Source organism: Rhincodon typus, chromosome 2 (genome assembly GCF_021869965.1).
Source record: "Rhincodon typus isolate 14 chromosome 2, sRhiTyp1.1, whole genome shotgun sequence".
Classification (NCBI taxonomy): domain Eukaryota; kingdom Metazoa; phylum Chordata; class Chondrichthyes; order Orectolobiformes; family Rhincodontidae; genus Rhincodon; species Rhincodon typus.
The window spans coordinates 102,156,031-102,174,564 of record NC_063333.1 but is presented as its reverse complement, the minus strand read 5'-3'; the positions used below and the strand labels follow the sequence as shown (position 1 = coordinate 102,174,564).

General features: G+C 41.6%; 1 protein-coding gene across 1 annotated transcript in view; it reads left to right on the top strand.

The window, feature by feature from the left end:
- The window catches only part of LOC109919117 (A disintegrin and metalloproteinase with thrombospondin motifs 16), a 226,707-nt gene that overhangs the window by 197,246 nt on the left and 10,927 nt on the right, over positions 1 to 18,534 (top strand). The window contains exons 22-25 of the mRNA XM_048618170.1: positions 2,113 to 2,153; positions 8,326 to 8,530; positions 14,563 to 14,757; positions 17,933 to 18,157. Coding sequence (XP_048474127.1) covers positions 2,113 to 2,153; positions 8,326 to 8,530; positions 14,563 to 14,757; positions 17,933 to 18,157 — 666 coding nt within the window. The remainder of the gene's footprint in view (positions 1 to 2,112; positions 2,154 to 8,325; positions 8,531 to 14,562; positions 14,758 to 17,932; positions 18,158 to 18,534) is intronic.

Genomic DNA, 18,534 nt, shown 5'->3' with positions numbered 1-18,534 from the left:
TGAGACCTAGTCTTTAATCATACAAGGGAGAAAATGAACAGAAAAGACCTCTTGTAGGTTAGAAAGCATGAGAGGTTAAATGAATGGTGCTAGGGCAAAGGGAGTGTTAAATAGACAAATTTTAAAAGAAGTATGACATGTAGAATCATGAATGCTGAAATCCAAAAACACAAACATGGAAAAAGAGAGAAACAATTGTGAACCTAAAATCAAAACCGGTGAAATAAAAGGAAACAATGTGGAGATAGAGAATACAATGTGTAATTATTGAACCCACTGTATTGAGTAAAGAAGATTGTAGTAGGACATCCAGTTGAAAATATAATTGGTATAGGTACTATTGTCTGCAGGCCAGAGCATGAATCCTGAAGACTGTGTTGCTTGCCCCCTGCGAGCGATAAGGATATCTGTTGGCAGCTGGAGAGGAACTTGGATTGGAGTGGAGTTTTTGTGACCTACCTAAGTATGAATGACATAGGTAAAATCAAGAAAGAGGATCTGCTAAATAAATATGAGCAGACAGGAGTAAGGTTTATAAAGAAGGACTGCACAGGTAATAATCTCTAGATTACTACCTAAGGTGCAAGCAATTTGGCTGTAAGATGATGGAATGTAGGTCAGAACGCAAACCCACATCCCATCAGTGAACAGCTGGTTTTGGGCCTCAATAGCAGTCATCAGTCTCTCAGTGAAGGAATGTACATCTTCTGAAGCCTCCACCTCTTCTCCAAATGCCGGAAGCCTGCTCTATTTCAATCTCCAACAGTTGGGCTTGCCACTCCATAGATGTGGAGTCCTTAGAACTGACATGTGCATACCTGTTGTGTACACGTATCTGTATTAGTGCGAGCTGGAGAGCAAGGGTGTGATGCTTTACCCTCTGAATCTACTCAGAGGTTATTGTGGACCCTCTGAGCAAGTGGCTGCAGCTACTGATGTTTATAGGGGAAGCAATCAAGAAAAACATTTGAGGTGAGTTCAGAGATACACATCTTAAAAACACACACAGGTATCATTGGGAGACGGTAATCAGGGTTTGAACCTTGGACCTTTCAACATTGAGACACACATTCATCCCCGACCTCCGCAAGCCCCTTAAAGTCAAAGGCACCAATCTACTTTCTCTCCAGCTTCCAAAGTTTCTAACACCAACACCCACAAGCACCCTGCTTCTTACAGCACTGTTTGTGGGAGAGAGCTATGTGGCCCTGGAATGTCACCCCTTTGACCTTCCTCCAACCTTGCCAAGTGGTGCTATTCTATTGTTTTCCAAAGAGTCCCTGCACCATCACCCCTGTTATGGGTAGAAATGGTCATGTTGGGTTGATCACCTCTGGACTTGGCCTTCTTACGAGCAGTGTATACTTCTTCTCGCGCAAGTAAAAAGTGTCACTGTAGTGTATATGCTGTCTAGCAAATACAGTTATGTGCCAAGTACACCCTTTGTTGGCAATTAACATTTCTCAAAGATCCTTCCCAATTTGTAAGTGTTGCATTCATAAGCCTCCCCCTCCTCATTGTTTTTTGGGGTGACATCTCTGCTTCATGCCAACTTGTGCAAGACACTAGGCAATCCTACCTCACATCTTTGCAAAGTTGCACATTGTTCCATCTCCAAAATGATTGAACACTCATCCTGGCACATTATAAGAATTCATTGAACCTCTTACGGTACTGTATCCAGGTTGTCTGGATAATCCCACAATGGATGATACCTCTGAGACCTCCATTCAGGCTGCTTTTTTCTGGTGCAGAGATCTCCTGTTCCCATTGTAGGACCTGTTACTGATTACTCTCAGTCTGGAGGACTCACAGAATCATCGTCAAACTGTGGGGTCACCCATGTTCTATGCCCCTCGACAGCTTTGGCTATATTTGTCTCCTCCAACAGTAGAGTGACAAAGATAGTTAAAGCGTACAGTTTGAGCCTTTTCCTAAACACTTAATGTTCATGAGGAAACATCTGACTGGTATATTCAAATATTCTTTCCTCCCTGACAGGGGTATTGAATGATTCACTGAATCATTCAGCATAAGTTTTTAATCTTCACCCTTCATTCTCCAGGGCATCCACTTTGCTGCCACAGACTCATGCCAGCATTGCTTAAACAGATGGGCGTGACTAACCTTCGGTATACGGCCTGTCCCCCTGTGTTCCTAGACATCCCACCTTCCTGCCCCTCTGCCCACCTTTACTGTCTGCTGGTGGCCAGGTACCTAACAGGCTGCTGTGCACTGGCTGCCAGATGCTCAGTCAGGCATCTTCAAAAGGCAGGAGTAGAAGTTGGTGACCCACATACTTCCGTGTTGGGCTCCTCCCTCCTGCGAATATAATACATGTCCATGTTAATTGGGTCTATTTCTGTTTTTTTTTACTGCAAATGTATTGGTTGTAAATTTATAACTAGAGTGGCTGCTTGAGCTACCAATCCACATGGTGCTGATGCCTTCAAGGAGTAAACAGAGAAATGTTTATTACGCTTACTGTTAGAATTAGCCTGATTATTTGCAAGCACCATCGGCTAGGCTCAGACATTCCCATGGAGTAGCTAGAGTGTGACCCAGTCCATAGGCTGTTCCTATTGCAGTGCTGTATAAGAAGGTGAATTTCTACTTTCCAGTGGCTGATTATTGCCCGGAGTGCAGTGCACAGCCGGAAATTTCACATCTTCGATCAGCGATTTTCCATCCATTAGAATTTAGCATGCGAATTTTCATCTCCACTGAGGGAACAAGGTGGGTTAATTGGGTATGTGGTGTGGTATTGTCAATATAGTCTGGGTATATGGATGTATACATGGAAATATAGTATGGAAACACACCAATATGCACTCCAGATGTGTAACTAGTGTGTGAACTAAAGACCCCGTCAAATTTCACTGCTCAATTTTTCAATTGCTGTGTGAAACGCTTACGCAATAGACCGCTGAAGTTTTATTTTCACAGATCCTGCTTCTACTTGATGTCTATATTAAGATAAATGTATGTTTGAGATACTAATTATTGAACTGCAACGTTTTAAAATTGCATTGTTATTATAATTTTTGTTAAATCCTACATCATTCTCATATTGTAGTAACACCATAGAATTGGTAAGAAACGAGAGGGATTATCTAACCAAATAGATGGAAGATCAATGTCCTTGTACTTCCACTCACCAACGCCATCTCCAAGCACTCAGTGGGTTAAGATAAAGCTTATACAAAAATGACCAATCATTGGCTTTAAAAAGCAAGTATAGGCTTTATAAACCTCCATTATGGCACTTGGAAATAAATACAGGAACATTAGTTTCTGCCAAGATAAATGGTCTTATCCAGTACTCATTTAGATCACACAGCAGACCATGGGGTATCTGACTCATGGTTCAGACATTGATGGGGTTAGAGGCCAAATAGTATGTCTGAGCCTGTGGCTTACCACTGTCAATATTATTGTTTCAGATAACGTGTGATAGATTGATTCTGTAGCCACAATTTCAACTAAAGGTAAAGGTAAAGTTGCCATAGTCCCAGAAGACCATATGACTGCTTCCTCATTATAGAGAGAGAGAGAGAGAGAGAGATGACTGGTGGTGATTTTAGGGTGAGAGGCAAGGTTGAGACATCAACAATTCTGTTTTTTATGACACAAACAAGTCCAACTTTCTATTGAGTGCATTATCAAATTTTGACTTCCTGTAGCCATCTGTCACTATATGTCATAAAAGAACAAATTACTTCTTTTACAATTTAACGCTTTTGAGACATATCTTCATGAAAGTACTTTCAGTCACAATGTTTCGTTTTAGAACATGGGAGGCACATGTCACATTCAAATAAATTCAGCGAGCAGTGTCATAAATTGGGGATTTATAAAGTCAATTGACTCTAGAATATTACATACAGATGATTGCAGTAGGTTGTCGCTGGCTTGATTTATGAGTGGTGTTGTACAAATTTAGTTTAAAATAGGGCTGGTAGAAATTCTTATCAAGATAATCCATTGGTTCTGTGTTGAATGTTCCTAATTAAACTTCAACAACCAGATTGTGTGCCCATCTGATAGATGTTAGAACGATTAGATTAAATACTAGACTGGCCCTGGTTAGTTCAGTGGGCTGGAATCTGGCATGTGGCTCAGAATAACATCAACTTTGTGGGTTCAGTTTCTATTCTGGTTGAGTTAGATTTGGACCTTGTTTCCTCATCCTGTCCTGAGAGTGAATGGCAGTGTTAAACTGCCACTGAAATCTCTGTAAAAAAACAATTGAGAATGAGGTACTGGCCAACCATGAACCAGCTGAGCACGTCTGACAATGATTAAAAAAAATGAAGTGATCCTCCCAACGTTTCTTGTGTGCAGTGATAGTGTTCCTGCCTCTGAGCCAGGGATGACCTGGGCTCAGGTCCCAACTGCTCCAGAGGTGTGTAATAACATCTCTGAACAGGTTATTGAAAAAAAATCTGAATTGATGCTGCCACCAGTAACAAAGTAGTGTTGAGATCTGAAGCCTTTGGAGTCGGTGTAACGTGATAGTCTTGGGGACGTGCGGTGGTATAGTGTTAGATTGAAGTTGCACCTGCTCCAGAGCTGCATCACAGTATCTCTGAACAGGTTGATTAGAAAATATCTAAAAGACATTACGTAAAGCATTATATTAACTCTTGTAGGATTTTTAAACAGAAGGAAGGAACAGTATGGCAGGGTTTAAGAATTAAATAAATTAACTGGTTATTCAAAATGAAATGCTGCCAGTCTACTCTCCCAACGTCCAGAGCAATAAGGCCCATTTTCCATCCAAGTGGTGAATGGCAAGACAAGGATCTCACCAATGACTGGCAAGAAGCCTGTTTGCATGCATTAGCAAGCATGACCAGCTGTTATTAGTTAATGTTGCCATTTTTATATGGAGTTTCCAACTCTTCCACCTGCCAGTTGGAAACTAAACAGTAACAGTTTCTGACATGAAAGTCTGAATGTTTTCCTGGTGATTGCATCTCACTCCTCTGCACCTCCGTCTTGGACACCAAGCACCAACATCTCAAGGCATGTTCTAAGAACAGTGACCGTGCACACCCCAGCCCACAGATGTTGGCATCAGACAAGTACTATCCTCACTACACTCTTTTCGCCCATCAAAAATCTAAGTATAGTAACAGTTCTGCACTTCAACAGTCCATTTGCAAGTGGCACCTCTCATTGCAATGCGGCTGTACGCAAGGACAGGTGTCAGCTTATGGATTGGATCAGGGTGCATCTCAGGAGTCCTCACTTGCTCACGCTGTGCTTACTAACTCTTGCACCTATTTGAATGCTCACAGCATGTCTGCCTTGCCTTATCTTTTTCATTTTGTCCCCTTCAGCCAGTGCTTAAAGTCGTACAGTACTTTTGACTTAACTTGTTTTTAGCAAAGACAACAGCCGGGCAGCTTGCTATGCTTGACAGCAACCAACAGTCAAGGGGGCTGTGTTACGCCTGAATCATGTATCAACAGCTAATGCGGCAAACACACTGTCTGTGTTTCAGGCAAATGGCCATGTCTCAAGATCCAAGCGGAGTATTCCTTAGTTAAGGCAAGTGATACACCCTTGGCATTCTGATAGTTAGTCAAGGGCAGCGTCTGATATCAGTCCAGTGGCTTTACACAGTCAGTTGGCTACTTAGAGTGGTTGGGGTCAGGATCTTTCCTCATAAATGGTGAGAAGCCAAATGTTAGGCATCCCATCACCTTTCTTAGCACTTATTGCCCTAATGTGGGCCTCAGTCTCCTGGATTGAGACAAATGGAGGGTGGAATGAGATTAAGGAGCCAGCAAAGCTGTAATTGCTAATTCAGGTGGGAGAACGGTGGTGAGGTGAATGAGTAGGAGGCACAAAGGCCATGCAGGGTTAGCAGGGTTAGGGGGATTTGGCCGGTGAAAGTGATTGGGGAAAGATGTCACAGACAAAGGTGAGAATGAGACCATTAGCCTTGGTGTAAGTTGGGCACAGTAGTGGAGATAGTGAGTGTAAGTTAGCAGGGGAAATGGTCGAACTTATATTCTGGCAGAGTGAAGAAGGTCACAGACTTTCTTCCTACAGTGCTGGGGATTCCTCTGAAGGGTTGAGACCATGCTGAACCAGGTTGGCACAGTTTGGTGTCATGGCCTCATCTGCAGTCTTGGGAACAGAATCAGCCTTTTTTCTGTATAACCCTGTCCACCAGAACTGCCAGGTCCTTATCTGCAAAGTGGAGCACCAATTTCCTCTAATCTTCCTCATTTGGGGCAAATGTCACAAACTGTGCAGGGCATCTCTGCACCACCTACAACTGACTGGTACCACAATGGCTTTTTAACTATGGGACCAGCACCAGGAACCCCGTGATGTCCCAGCAGTGGTGGGCTCTTCCTCCTACGATAAGTGGGAGAAATGGCCTAGCATCAGATGAGCAGTGTGCCATTGGGTGTGGTACATCGGCAGGTTTGAGACGATAATGTGAGAAAATTCGCAGGGGCTTGTAGAGAGAACACACCCCCACCCTTCCCCCTCCCCCGTTCCATAAAACTTGACGAAATGATACTTTGCCAATTTCTTGCATACACACTGAGGTGTTCTACACAGTTTCCAGCCACTCAATGTTCTATAGCTGAAAGACTTTTGTGAGTGGTATTTCATCATTGTGCCTCTGTGGCAACTTCCCCAAGCTTCAGAGCACATTTTAAAATGCACTCCCTAGACCTTGAAATATGACAATTTGTAACCTCTATTCAAGGGCAACTATGTCCTGGAAACCCAGAAAGTTTCAGGCACCAAAGAACATCATTCACTGAGTCAATGATCCTCCAACCGACATTGATATTTATTTCTGTTGTGTCTCTTGGAGCAGTCTATAGAGCTAGGGCTCCTCAGAATGAATTTTGACAAAAACCACTGCATCTCTCTCTCGACCTTTATTTTTGCAAAGATATATTCCTCAAGTGGATAGAAAACAATCTGTTCTCCACCACAGCCACCTAGAGGGCAACATTTGGAGCATGTGATCATAATTTGTCTAAATTAATGAAGCTAGTGTCATTCACCTGTAGAATCTTGCAAGGTAAAATTAGGAATGGCTGTAAAGAATTGAAGTAAGTAACTTGCTGATCTTTAACTGCACTCACGCCTGGTTTCCACCAAGTAGTTAGCAGCAAATACGATGCCCTTGCTCATGGAGTAGTTTTTGAAACTGGATTATGACATTTGAACGCTGACTCAGAAAATTCTACTAATTGTTAATTAACTCTTGCTATAGTTATGAAATTATCCATATAAATTTTAACAAAATCCATGTGAGCTGATCTATCTTTCCAACTAGTTGGAAGCAGAATCTTTAAATACAGTAAGCTGTTTATTATCCAGCATCTCTGGGACCAGGAGTGTGTCGATTCATCAAATATTCCAGATAATCAAGAGGTCCACATAATCAATTAAAAACACACACTGAGTAATGGAAACGTAATACACATCTCTGTTATACTTTATTTACAGCCTAAATCACTTAAATAATAATGCAACTTTGCCTTAAAACCTGTCAGCAAAGAGCCTTCACACTCGCACCCTCAACGGACTAGTAGGACATTGCAGTATTTGAGGAAAAATTGACTTGAAATTGAATCATTGTTGATTATTTGTATAATATTAGCTAGAGGATGTGCACCATATGTCATTTCAATTGAACAACAAGTATATTTACATTGAGGTACATAAAAAGCTACAATAATTGGACAGGATAGTACAGTAAACTTTGCAGTATTTGAGGTATATAATTTTTGCCAGTTTATCAAGAGTGACAGTTCAAACAAAGTTTGTTGTTATTTTCTACTCAACCTGTTCAGAGATGTTATTACACACCTCTGGAACAGGCGGGTTTTGAGCCCAAGTCTACTGGCTCAGCAGAGGGGCATGATTAGTGTGCCACAGTGGCCCTCATTTATTGTATTGCACTATTGTAAGATCTATTTGCAGTCTCTCTGTAATCTTCCTGGCACTTGAACTTTAAAGAAAAACTGGCATGAATGTTCATTTCTTTTCGATAGGCAAGTAGATTGAAGAAAGATAAAATCTTCATTCTATGTTGAGTTTAGACTATTGCATCCAACAAAGGCAAGCTGACTCTAAAGTGTATTTGAAAAACAAGCCATTCAGATTTAATTTTGTTTAATTTATTCCGTCTTATGACCTTCATCCTGTTCATAAACAGCATTATGTGGGATCTGATAATGTTCAGAACAGACATGTCCTTGCATTCCAGGTTTCTGGTAACTGTCAGGTTTAATCCTCCACTTTAATATGAGCTTGTGAATTGTTTTGATATTTCCACAGCTGGGCTGTTGGTGACTGGGGAGAATGTAGCCAAACGTGTGGAAGAGGTGAACAGCTAAGACAAATCCGTTGCACTCGAAGAGTCGCTTACAACAAGCTAGAGGATGTACACCATGTGTTGTGTCCATTTCCAATGCCAATCCAAAAGCAAGCGTGCAATACTCATAACTGTCCACCTGCATGGAGTGTGGGAGCTTGGTCGGAGGTACACATCAAATTTGCTGTAGGAATTATAATCATCCACTAACTGTTTCAGCTATGGCAACACTTAGCTGAGAGTCTTAAGAGACCCATGACCATGTTTAAACCTAAAACCTATCCAATAACAGATTGCAATCAAATGGAGATTAATAGCTTTTATCTTTTAATTGGGGGATTAGTCAACTACTGTCAATGTACAGCAAATAAGCCTGGTGATGCCTGTTGGTCATATGCTTCCCGATGTTCTGAATTAAACTATACCTGTATCCCTCCCTTCTAATGCTGCTTATTCTATATATGGCAGTATTTTATTGCATTATCCTTTTTCAGTTCAACATACTAGTATGCCTTGTCTTGTAACACATCAGCTTAAATCTGAGTTAGAAAATACGTAATGGAATATCAATCATTGCACCTCACGCCATACTTGTACTATGATCTACTATACTGATTTAGAAATGGCTACTTAGGAGCTGGGCATGTATGACTTCCTTGGCCTTAACTCCTAAAATTTAATGTAGTCTTCACTTCTCTACGTATACCTGTTTGCGATCACCTTATTATTTCTTTTTTGTACTGCACATATGAGTTAGCTTCTAAATATTTTATGAAAGAACAACATTTAAAGTAACCAGTTGTAAGATCTGTTGATGCTGAAAAATCAATCCGTGTTTTTGAAACAAACCTCGGCTAAGTTCTTGTTTTTTTTTGTTTTACATTCTATTGGAAACCGCATAGATTAATTCTAAACATTTTGGAATTATAAAATGGAGTCATAGAGATGTACAGCATTGAGACAGATCCTTCGGACCAACTCATCCATACCGACCAGAAATCCTAAATGAATCTATTCACATTTGCCAGTATTTGGTCCATATTCCTCTAAATCCTTAATGAGATATTAAATTTTAATTCTCATAGTCAAAGTTATTTATGATGTGGTAGCTCATTAAGCTATCCATCAGCTAATGCAGTGGATATAATTTTTTTTCTGTCATCCAAAGCATGTCTCTCAACTCATTGCTTTTAGATAAAAACCCACATTTTTGAACAAATTTCAGCACTTTTAGCATGGAATGCTGTGGCAATCTGTTCCAAAAGAGGGCGAACTGGACAATCCAGCCCAGTGTTTCCAGACTGATAACATCGGGAAAACAATGAAAAAGATGTACTGACCTCTAGTGGCCAAATATCTGATTTTTCTCCATTACAGAATAATACAAGACATGGATAGGCCATTCAGGCCATTGTGTATATGTTAGCTCTTTTGGTAGAGCTATTTAGTTAACTGCCACTCCCCACCTTTTTCTCAAAACTATATTCTTTCCTTTCAGCTAGTTATCCATTTCTCTTTTGAATGCTCAGAGATAGTAAGAACTGCAGATGCTGGAGTCAGAGGTAACACAGTGTAGAGCTGGTGGAACACAACAGGCCAGGCAGCATCAGAGGAACAGGAAAGTTGACGTTTCAGTTCGGGACCCTTCTCCAGAAATGGGGAGGGGAACAGAGCTGGGAAATAAATAGAAAGAGGAGGGGTGGGGCTGGGGAAGATAGATGGGATGGTGATAGGTCATTGCAGGTAGAGAGTGGTGGTGATTGGTTAGTGAGGTGGGAGGAGCAGATAGGTGGGAGAGAAGATGGACAGGTTGTCTCAGGTCAAGGAGGCAGGGATGAGAGGGAGGGTTGGTCATGGGATGAGGCTGGGGGTGGGGAGATTTTGAAACTGGTAAAGTCCACATTTAGGCCATTGGGCTGTAGACTCCCAAGGCGGAATATGAGGAGCTTGAACAGTTCATCAACTTTACTAACAACTTTCACCCCAACCTCAGATTCACCTGGACCATCTCCAATACCTCCTGCTCGTTCCTGGACCTCTCTATCTCCATCTCTGGTGATCACCTCGAAACCAACATCTATTTCAAGCCCACCAAATCCCACAGCTACCCAAATTCCACCCCCCTTACCCACGTTCCCGCAAGAATGCAATCCCCTACTCCCAATTCCTTCGCCTCTGCTATGTCTGCTCCCAAGTTGGGGCATTTTAATCCCGCAGATTCAAGATGTCCTTCTATTTCAAGAATTGCAACTTCTCCACTTTGGTGGTCGAAAATGCCCTCAACTGCATCTCTTGCGTTTTCTGCACCTCTGCCCTCACATCCCCTCCCCCCAACAAAAACAAAGACAGAATCCCCCTTGTTCTCACGTATCACCCCACCAACCTCCGTATCCGACATATCATTCTCCACCACTTCCGCCATCCACAATTCGACCCCACAACCAAAGATATATTTCCGTCTCCACCCCTATCTGCCTTTCATAGGGACTGCTCTCTCCACGATTCCCTTGTCTACTCCACATTCCCCACTGGCTCCACCACCTCCGGCACCTTTCCCTGCAACCGCAGGAGATGCTACACCTGCCCCTACACCTCCCCCCTCACCTCCATTCAAGGCACAAAACAAACCTTCCACATTAGACAAAGGATCACCTGCACATCCGTCAACGTGGTCTGTTGCATCCGCTGCTCCTGATGTGGCCTCCTCGACATTGGTGAGACCAAGCAGTGGCTTGGAGATCGCTTTGCAGAGCACCTGCGCTCTGTTCACAACAAATGACAACACCTTCCAATCGTGAACTATTTTAACTCCCCCTCCCACTCCCTGGGTGACTTGTCCATCCTGGGCCTCCTCCAGTGTGACAATGACACCACCCACAAACTGGAGAAGCGACACCACATAATCCACCTCGGGAGCCTACAGCCCTATGGCCCTAAAGTGGATTTCACCAGTTTCAAAATCTCCCCATCCCCAGCCTCATCCCATTACCAACCCTCCCTCTCATCCCTGCCTCCTTGACCTGAGAGAACCTGTCCATCTTCTCTCCCACCTATCTGCTCCTCCCACCTCACTGACCATTCCCTACCACTCTCTACCTGCACTCACCTATCGCCATCCCACCTACCTTCCCCAGCCCCACCCCTCCTCTCTATTTATTTCCCAACTCCCTTGCCCCTCCCCATTTCTGGAGAAGGGTCCCGACTCGAAACATCAACTTCCCTGTTCCTCTGATGCTGCCTGGCCTGCTGTATTCCTCTTTTGAATGATGTTATTGATTGCTTCCACTGCACCTGGTGCATTGCAGGTCACAAGTACATTAAAATGGTTCACTGGAAACAATTTTCCCTCCATCTCCTACCATGACTGAAGAGTTTCTCTTTAGTTACTCTAAGAAAGCCTCTGAACTTGCTTTGCCATAAGAATGACATTATTTTCTCCAGTCTCTTTAGATAACTGAAGTCCCTCATCTCTCGTTCCATTCTTGTAAATCTCTTCTGCACTTTCTCCAAGTTCTTCACAATTTTCCCGGTTTTATACTCCAGAGTTGAGAAAAGCACTCCAGCAAAGTCTTGGCCATTGTTTTATAGGGATTTAGCATGATGACCATGCTTTTGTAATCTCACCTGTATTAATAAAGCCAAGAATACAACATGCTTTATTTAAACAAGTTTCTCAATATGTCGCCCTCAAAAATATGTGCACAAACATCCCCAAACCTCCATCTTTCTGGACCCTTTCAAAAATTATTATACTTATCATTCTTCTGACAAAAAAAAAATCAAGTATCACCCCAGTCTGAAAAACAACCATTCACAACCATCCTTTGCTTTCTGTCACTTCGCCAGTTTTTGATCCAGGCTGCTGCTCTTTTTATCCCCTGGCCTTCAGTTTTGTAGACATTTTTTATGTGGCACCTCATCAAATGCCTTTTGAATATCTGTATGCACAGTCGTCATCCACGCCATCATTTCATCAAATAATTCAATCCAGTTAGTTAAAAATGATTTACTTTTAAGAAATTCTAACCAAACAGAATCTGACTTCGATTTCTGTACTATATATTATCCCCCTGTCATGCTATAATCAATGGAAGTTTGATTAATATTGCTACCCCTCTTTTCCCCTATATTTCCTAAATACTTTGTAGCCAGGAATGTTAAAGATCTAATCCTCTCCTCTTTGAGCCAGATTGTTGTCACTATATCATACTCCCATGTGACAATTAAACATATAGCTCACCTGCATTAATTCTGTGCTCCATGCGCTAATGCATAATTATTCGTGTTCCACTTCTGCATTCCAAGCTATTCTTTATTCCTGTTTGTTTCTTTGACTCCTTTGCACACTTTCTGCCTTCTCACCAACGTTTCATTCTGGCGTCCTTCCATCTCCAAATTTAGTTTACATTCTCCCGTACAATATTAGTTTCCTCCCTCCAAAGACATTGGTCGCAGTTCTGTTCAAGTACGAGCTGTTCATCTTGAACAGGCCCCTTAAGCCCAGAACTGATATCTGTGCTTCATGGTCTGAAGCCCACCCTCCTGCACCAATTCTGCAGCCATCAAATCAGACGCTTCATCCAATAGTCTAGCACATGGTTCTGGGAATAATCCTGATACAGGTATTGCTGACTGAAATCCTATTTTTTTTAATTTCTCCCACATCTTGAAACTCTGTTCAGGGCTACAACCCTATCCCGAAATGATTTTTGTTTTCCCCACAATGTCCATGACCGTTTGCTGTTCTCTTTCATCTTCAAAATATTTACTAACTTTTCAGTGATATAGTTTATCCTGAAACTGGGAAAGCAGTACACCAAGCTGAACTATCCGAATTGATGAAATACCCATCCAGTGCCTTCCAGAATCAAATCCCCTGTGGTTACTGTGTTACTATACTATGCAGTGCACACCCCTGAGCAGTAATTTTCTCCACAGTACTTGTGGATATGCTCCATCCTGTGGCCCCTCCAAGCCACATCATCCTCAATGGCATTCGACACTGAAAACCATGTTGTGATCGTCAAACTGCCAGGAGGTTGCTACATTGTCATATGGTCAACAACATATTCTCCTGAGATCTCCACAATTGTAGATGATTATGCAGTCCAGGAAATTCAGAGCCTTCCTTATACCCGACAGTGACTCCAGCTGACCCTCAAGCTTAGAAACCCTGAGCAGCTGGAAGAAGCATCCTGCTGTTTCCATGGCACAGGAATTGATGGCAATAAATTATTTATATTTACAGTTGACTTTGGCTTAAATTATTGATCAGCTTCTTCCCACTCAGTCCAAATTCCCTTTTCCACTCTCCTTAAATGCCATATGGTTTGTTAAATCAATATGTTCCTTTAATGTATATACCCTGATGAACACCTTAGCTGGACCTAGTCAGGCACAACAGTTAATACCCTAAGTCAGGCAACCAGATACAGCTCACTGACTATTAACTCTTGATTGCCACAGACTTGGAACTTAATGGAGTTTTAAAGTAAAAAGAGTTTGATGAATGTCAGATTTGGTTTATGGGCATTAATTTGAGCCGTTCTTTGAATGCAGCATCTACACTTCATAGAATAAACATGTAACTTGCTTCAGTTATTCTCATGTCATTGCTTAGATAGCAGTCATCAAGTGCTAACTTTACTAGAAAGGTTAGTCTTACAAAACACAATTAAGCCGCAATTCACTTGAGATGTGAATTGTGGTACTGTGAATTAAAGCGATTGTATTTTTCTTTTGCCTCTGTTATTGGAAAGCTTTGACATTGTGATTGGCTTACTTATTAATTTAAACTTGAACCAGCTTTCACTCAATGTTCTGACCACAAGCATCACCAGTATAACCATTGGGTTCATGCTCCAGATAGTTTCTGTTTATCTCTGCTGTCTCATTCCCAGAAAACAGTGACCAAGGTTTGCAGTGAATGTTTTAAACTAAACCAGTGCAAATCGTTGGATATATAATTGATGTTAAAGAATAGATTTTGTTATTGTGTCAAGAACACGCATTCATAGAACCAACCTACGAAATTCATGATGAAGATGAGTTGTTTTTACAATAGCGACGACTTTTTTTTTAGTGATACACCGATCAAGTTGATAGTGCAGGTTAATTGTGGAAAAAAACTGAATTTAAGCCAAATAGTATGATTTTTAAGCTGAAATAACCAGCCATTGTTCATTATTGTTTCTCTGTAGTGTTCCCGAACATGTGGAAAAGGATGGAAAAAGAGGACTGTTGTTTGCAAGAGCACAAATCCTACTCCCAGGTCTCAGATCCTACATGGGAGTGCTTGCAAGGCCAAAGCAAAACCTAAAACCCAAGAAACCTGCTTGCTGAAACGCTGTCATAAACATCGCAAAATGCAGTGGTTTATATCTACATGGGCTGAGGTACAGTAACCAGGTTACGTTTAAAAGTCAACAGTAATTTATGGATTAAATAATAACAGGAAATAATTGGTGGCTCAGTGGTTAGCACTGCTGCCTCACAGCTCCAGGGACCCGGTCCGATTCCACCCTCCGGCAACTGTTTGTGTGGAGTTTGTCTATTCTCCCTGTGTCTGCGTGGGTTTCCTCTGGGTGCTCCAGTTTCCTCCCACAGTCCCAAGATGTGTAAGTTGGGTGGATTGGCCATACTAAAATTGCCCGTAATTTTTCAGGGAGGTACAAGCTAAGTGGATCAGCCATGGGTTACACAGATAAGATGGGGTAACAGGACGGGTCTGGATGGGATGCTCTTCAGAGGGTTGGTGTGGACTCAAGGATCCAAATGGCCTGCTTCCACACTGTAGGGATTCAATGGATTCTATTCGATGGAATGGACAATCAACAATAATAAAACATAATGAATAGCGCATGTACGGTCTCCAATGAATGGAATCTCTAGTTGAATCTGTAATGTTGACAGGCCTTCCAACACCAGCAAGAGCTCACATGTTGGAAAATGATAGACATTATGCCACAATAATTCAGTATAAATTAGCTGTGCATGGCCCTGCTGACGAGTCAGGACCTCAAATTCTTTTGATGGTGATGAAAACCAACCCATAACTTCGTTGAAGTCAATGAATAGGAAAAAAGGATGTTTAAGGATCTCATTTGCAGACTTATCTTCACGTTCATTGCAAACTCATTTCAATAAATTCATGCATACAGACTGGCATTACATCAGGCTAATAGAGACCTCATCCACTGGGCAGCATCAGTTCCATTGGGGAAAGGCTTGACAGAATCAAATGCTCTTCAGGACACCATCAGGTCTTGCTGGCGATCGAGGGGTCCAGTGGCAGAAGTCCACCTGATGAGAGCTGCCAGTCAAACACCAGGAGCTCCTCATCTGGCCAGCTGGAGTGTGGCATCTGGCACCATTGCACTCACACGAGACCCAGGTTATGAAAGGGACTGCAGACTTCAGGGCACTGAGGGTGGAATGGGGATGTTGCAGGATGAAGTGGGGTGGGGTGCAGAATGGAGGGCAGTGGATTGATAAAACCGCACTTTCCCCTTGTCAACAGCAGATTACTAGATTGGATACAGATCAGATGATAGGAAGGAGGGCCCCTCCGCCTATCAAGCTGTTAGGTCACAGGTCTGCCTGGGCAAGCTTCCAAGAATGTGGGTGGTCCTTGAATTGAATTGTGATGGGCTCAGGGATAATGAGTGTCAACAGCAATATCGCGCTGACAGGAATCATACAACAACCCCTTCAACCCAGCAACGTAATTTGGGGATTTTTTTTCCCAGCACCAGAAGAATAATTCCCTTGAGACCAGCCACCATAATTCCTATCATGATTGGCTGCATAAAACCAGCCCATAAAGAACAAATTTAAAAAGAATTTGCATTGCATCAGGAATACTTGTTAATCATGAATCTGATGAAGAATCTATGAAATTAAAAGCTTCAAAATAGGGATGGGATATGAGATGCCCAGTAAATCAAGTGTACTTGTCCATTTTTCCAACAAATGTTCTGGATTTGGGGCTTAGAAAACACAGAAATGCTGAAAATTAGCAAAACAAAATCTTAACAAATCTGCAGTTCTGAAAAAGAGCTTTATCTGCCAGAGGCATACATATAAATTACAGCACACACTCCCATAGATTTCTGTCTGTTTAGATTTAGATTTTGAATGGGTAAAGTTTAAAATGTTATGTTGGAAGATCCTCACTAAATTAGTATACTTTCTTTACTTTTATAGAAGCTGGTAGACCTTCTCTGCATTTCCAGTATTTTCCATTTTTAATACGTAGAAAACAATGGGGGGTAAAGTACAAATTTGAGGGAGCACATAAGGAACAGTAGTTGATCAGTTTTCCATTGTACACCTTGTTTTATTTTCCTTTGTACTGAACTTTATTGAAAATGGACGAGGCAGAGTGTGTTACAGGCGGCTCTTTCACGTCTGTTTTCATTCCTGCCAAAGTTGAATTTTGCTTCAGGGACATGATTCAGTCTCAAATTTGTAAATTTACCATATCTGACCTCAGAGTTTCAATGATGCAACAGAATAATTGAATACTTTAAGCAGAGAAGGAACCATTTCAGCCATCAAGCCAGCTTCCTGCAAGAGCAGTTTAGCTTGTGTCACCTATAAGTCTCCCGTAAGCCTGCAGTTTTATTCTCTTTAGGTATTTACCGATTCTATTTTCAAAGCCACAATTTGAATCATCTTCCACCACACTCTGGTAGTGCCTTCCAGATTTGAGCACATGTTTCCTCACGTTGCCTGTGGATCTTTTCTCAATCAAAATCTGTGTCGTCTGGTTCTTAACCCTTTTGCCATTGTGAATTGTTTCTCCTCATCTCAAACCCTTACGATTTCAGCAGCTCCATCGCATCTCTTCTTAACTTCCTGCAAGAAAAACAGCCCTGGCCTCTCCAAAGTGTCTACAAAAATTAGGTTCCTCATCCTTAGAACCATTCCTATAAAACTTCTCTGCAGCTTCTCTACAGTCTTCAAATCCTTCCTAAGGTGAGGTATCCGGAATTGGATGCAAACTAGAACTCTGCAAGGCTCCGGTTGAGGCCAATCCAGTGTTTTATAAAGACTCGTTATAACTTCCTTGCTTATGTACTCAATGCTTCTACTTGTAAAGCTAAAGTCTCTTTGCCTCTTTAACTGCTTTTTCAACCTGCCCTGCCACCTTCATTGATTTGTGCAAATATTCCACTACTCTTTCTGTTCCTGCGCCTACTTTGGAATTGTACCTTCAAAAGTATCACTTCACACTTTTCTGCATCAAATTTAATCTGCTGTTTGTCCAACTATCCTACCAGCTTGCATTATCCTCTTGAAATGTATCACTATTCTCCTCACAGTTCTCAAAACTTTCATGTTTTCTGGAATCTGTACATTTTGAAATTGAGTCCTGTACACATAAGTCCATACAACATGTATCAAAAAAGCAATGATCTTAGGTATGACTCCAAGGAAACTCCACTATATATTTTGCTGATTCTTGAAAAATCATATCAGTCACATAATGCACTGTGCTCATTAATTGCTTCTGTTGTCTCATCAAAATAAGCAATGTCTTTTTATTATTTTCGCAATGTCTTCCAGTGTTCTGTGACTTGTGGTAAAGGGATTCAAAAGAGACACTTAAAGTGTGCAAACAAAGACAATTCTGGAAAATACAAAGAATTTGCTTACAAAAGATGTAATCACTTGCCAAGACCTAACCTGGAGCTAGAAAGAACATGCATTCTTAGTGCATGTCCAAAACCACCAAGTGAAAGGGCCTTCAGCAATGCACTAGCAAACTGGTATGCCTCACCTTGGTCACAGGTAAGGTGATATTGCAGTTACTCTATTTTGCATGGATGTTCAGGATGCCTTCAGTATTTGTTCAATACTTTCCAAAAAGAAAGTGGAAGGATTGTAGCTTCTGTCAATCGTTTCACTGCCGTTATTCAGATTTCACTTTCATAATAGAGTACAACGATTGGCAACTAAAACCAAATAGAAGAAAGAATCGTAGCAACACTAACACGTCTAAACCTTGAGGTATATATAATTAGGGTTGACATTAAGATTGTAATCACACTGAACAAAAAGGACAAAATATCCATTTCTACCCAAAGGTCCATTGTTTATATTGTCATGCTGTATTTGGAATTATCAAATTCAGGGTGAAGTTCCGTTTCTTGATCTGGAAGGCCCAC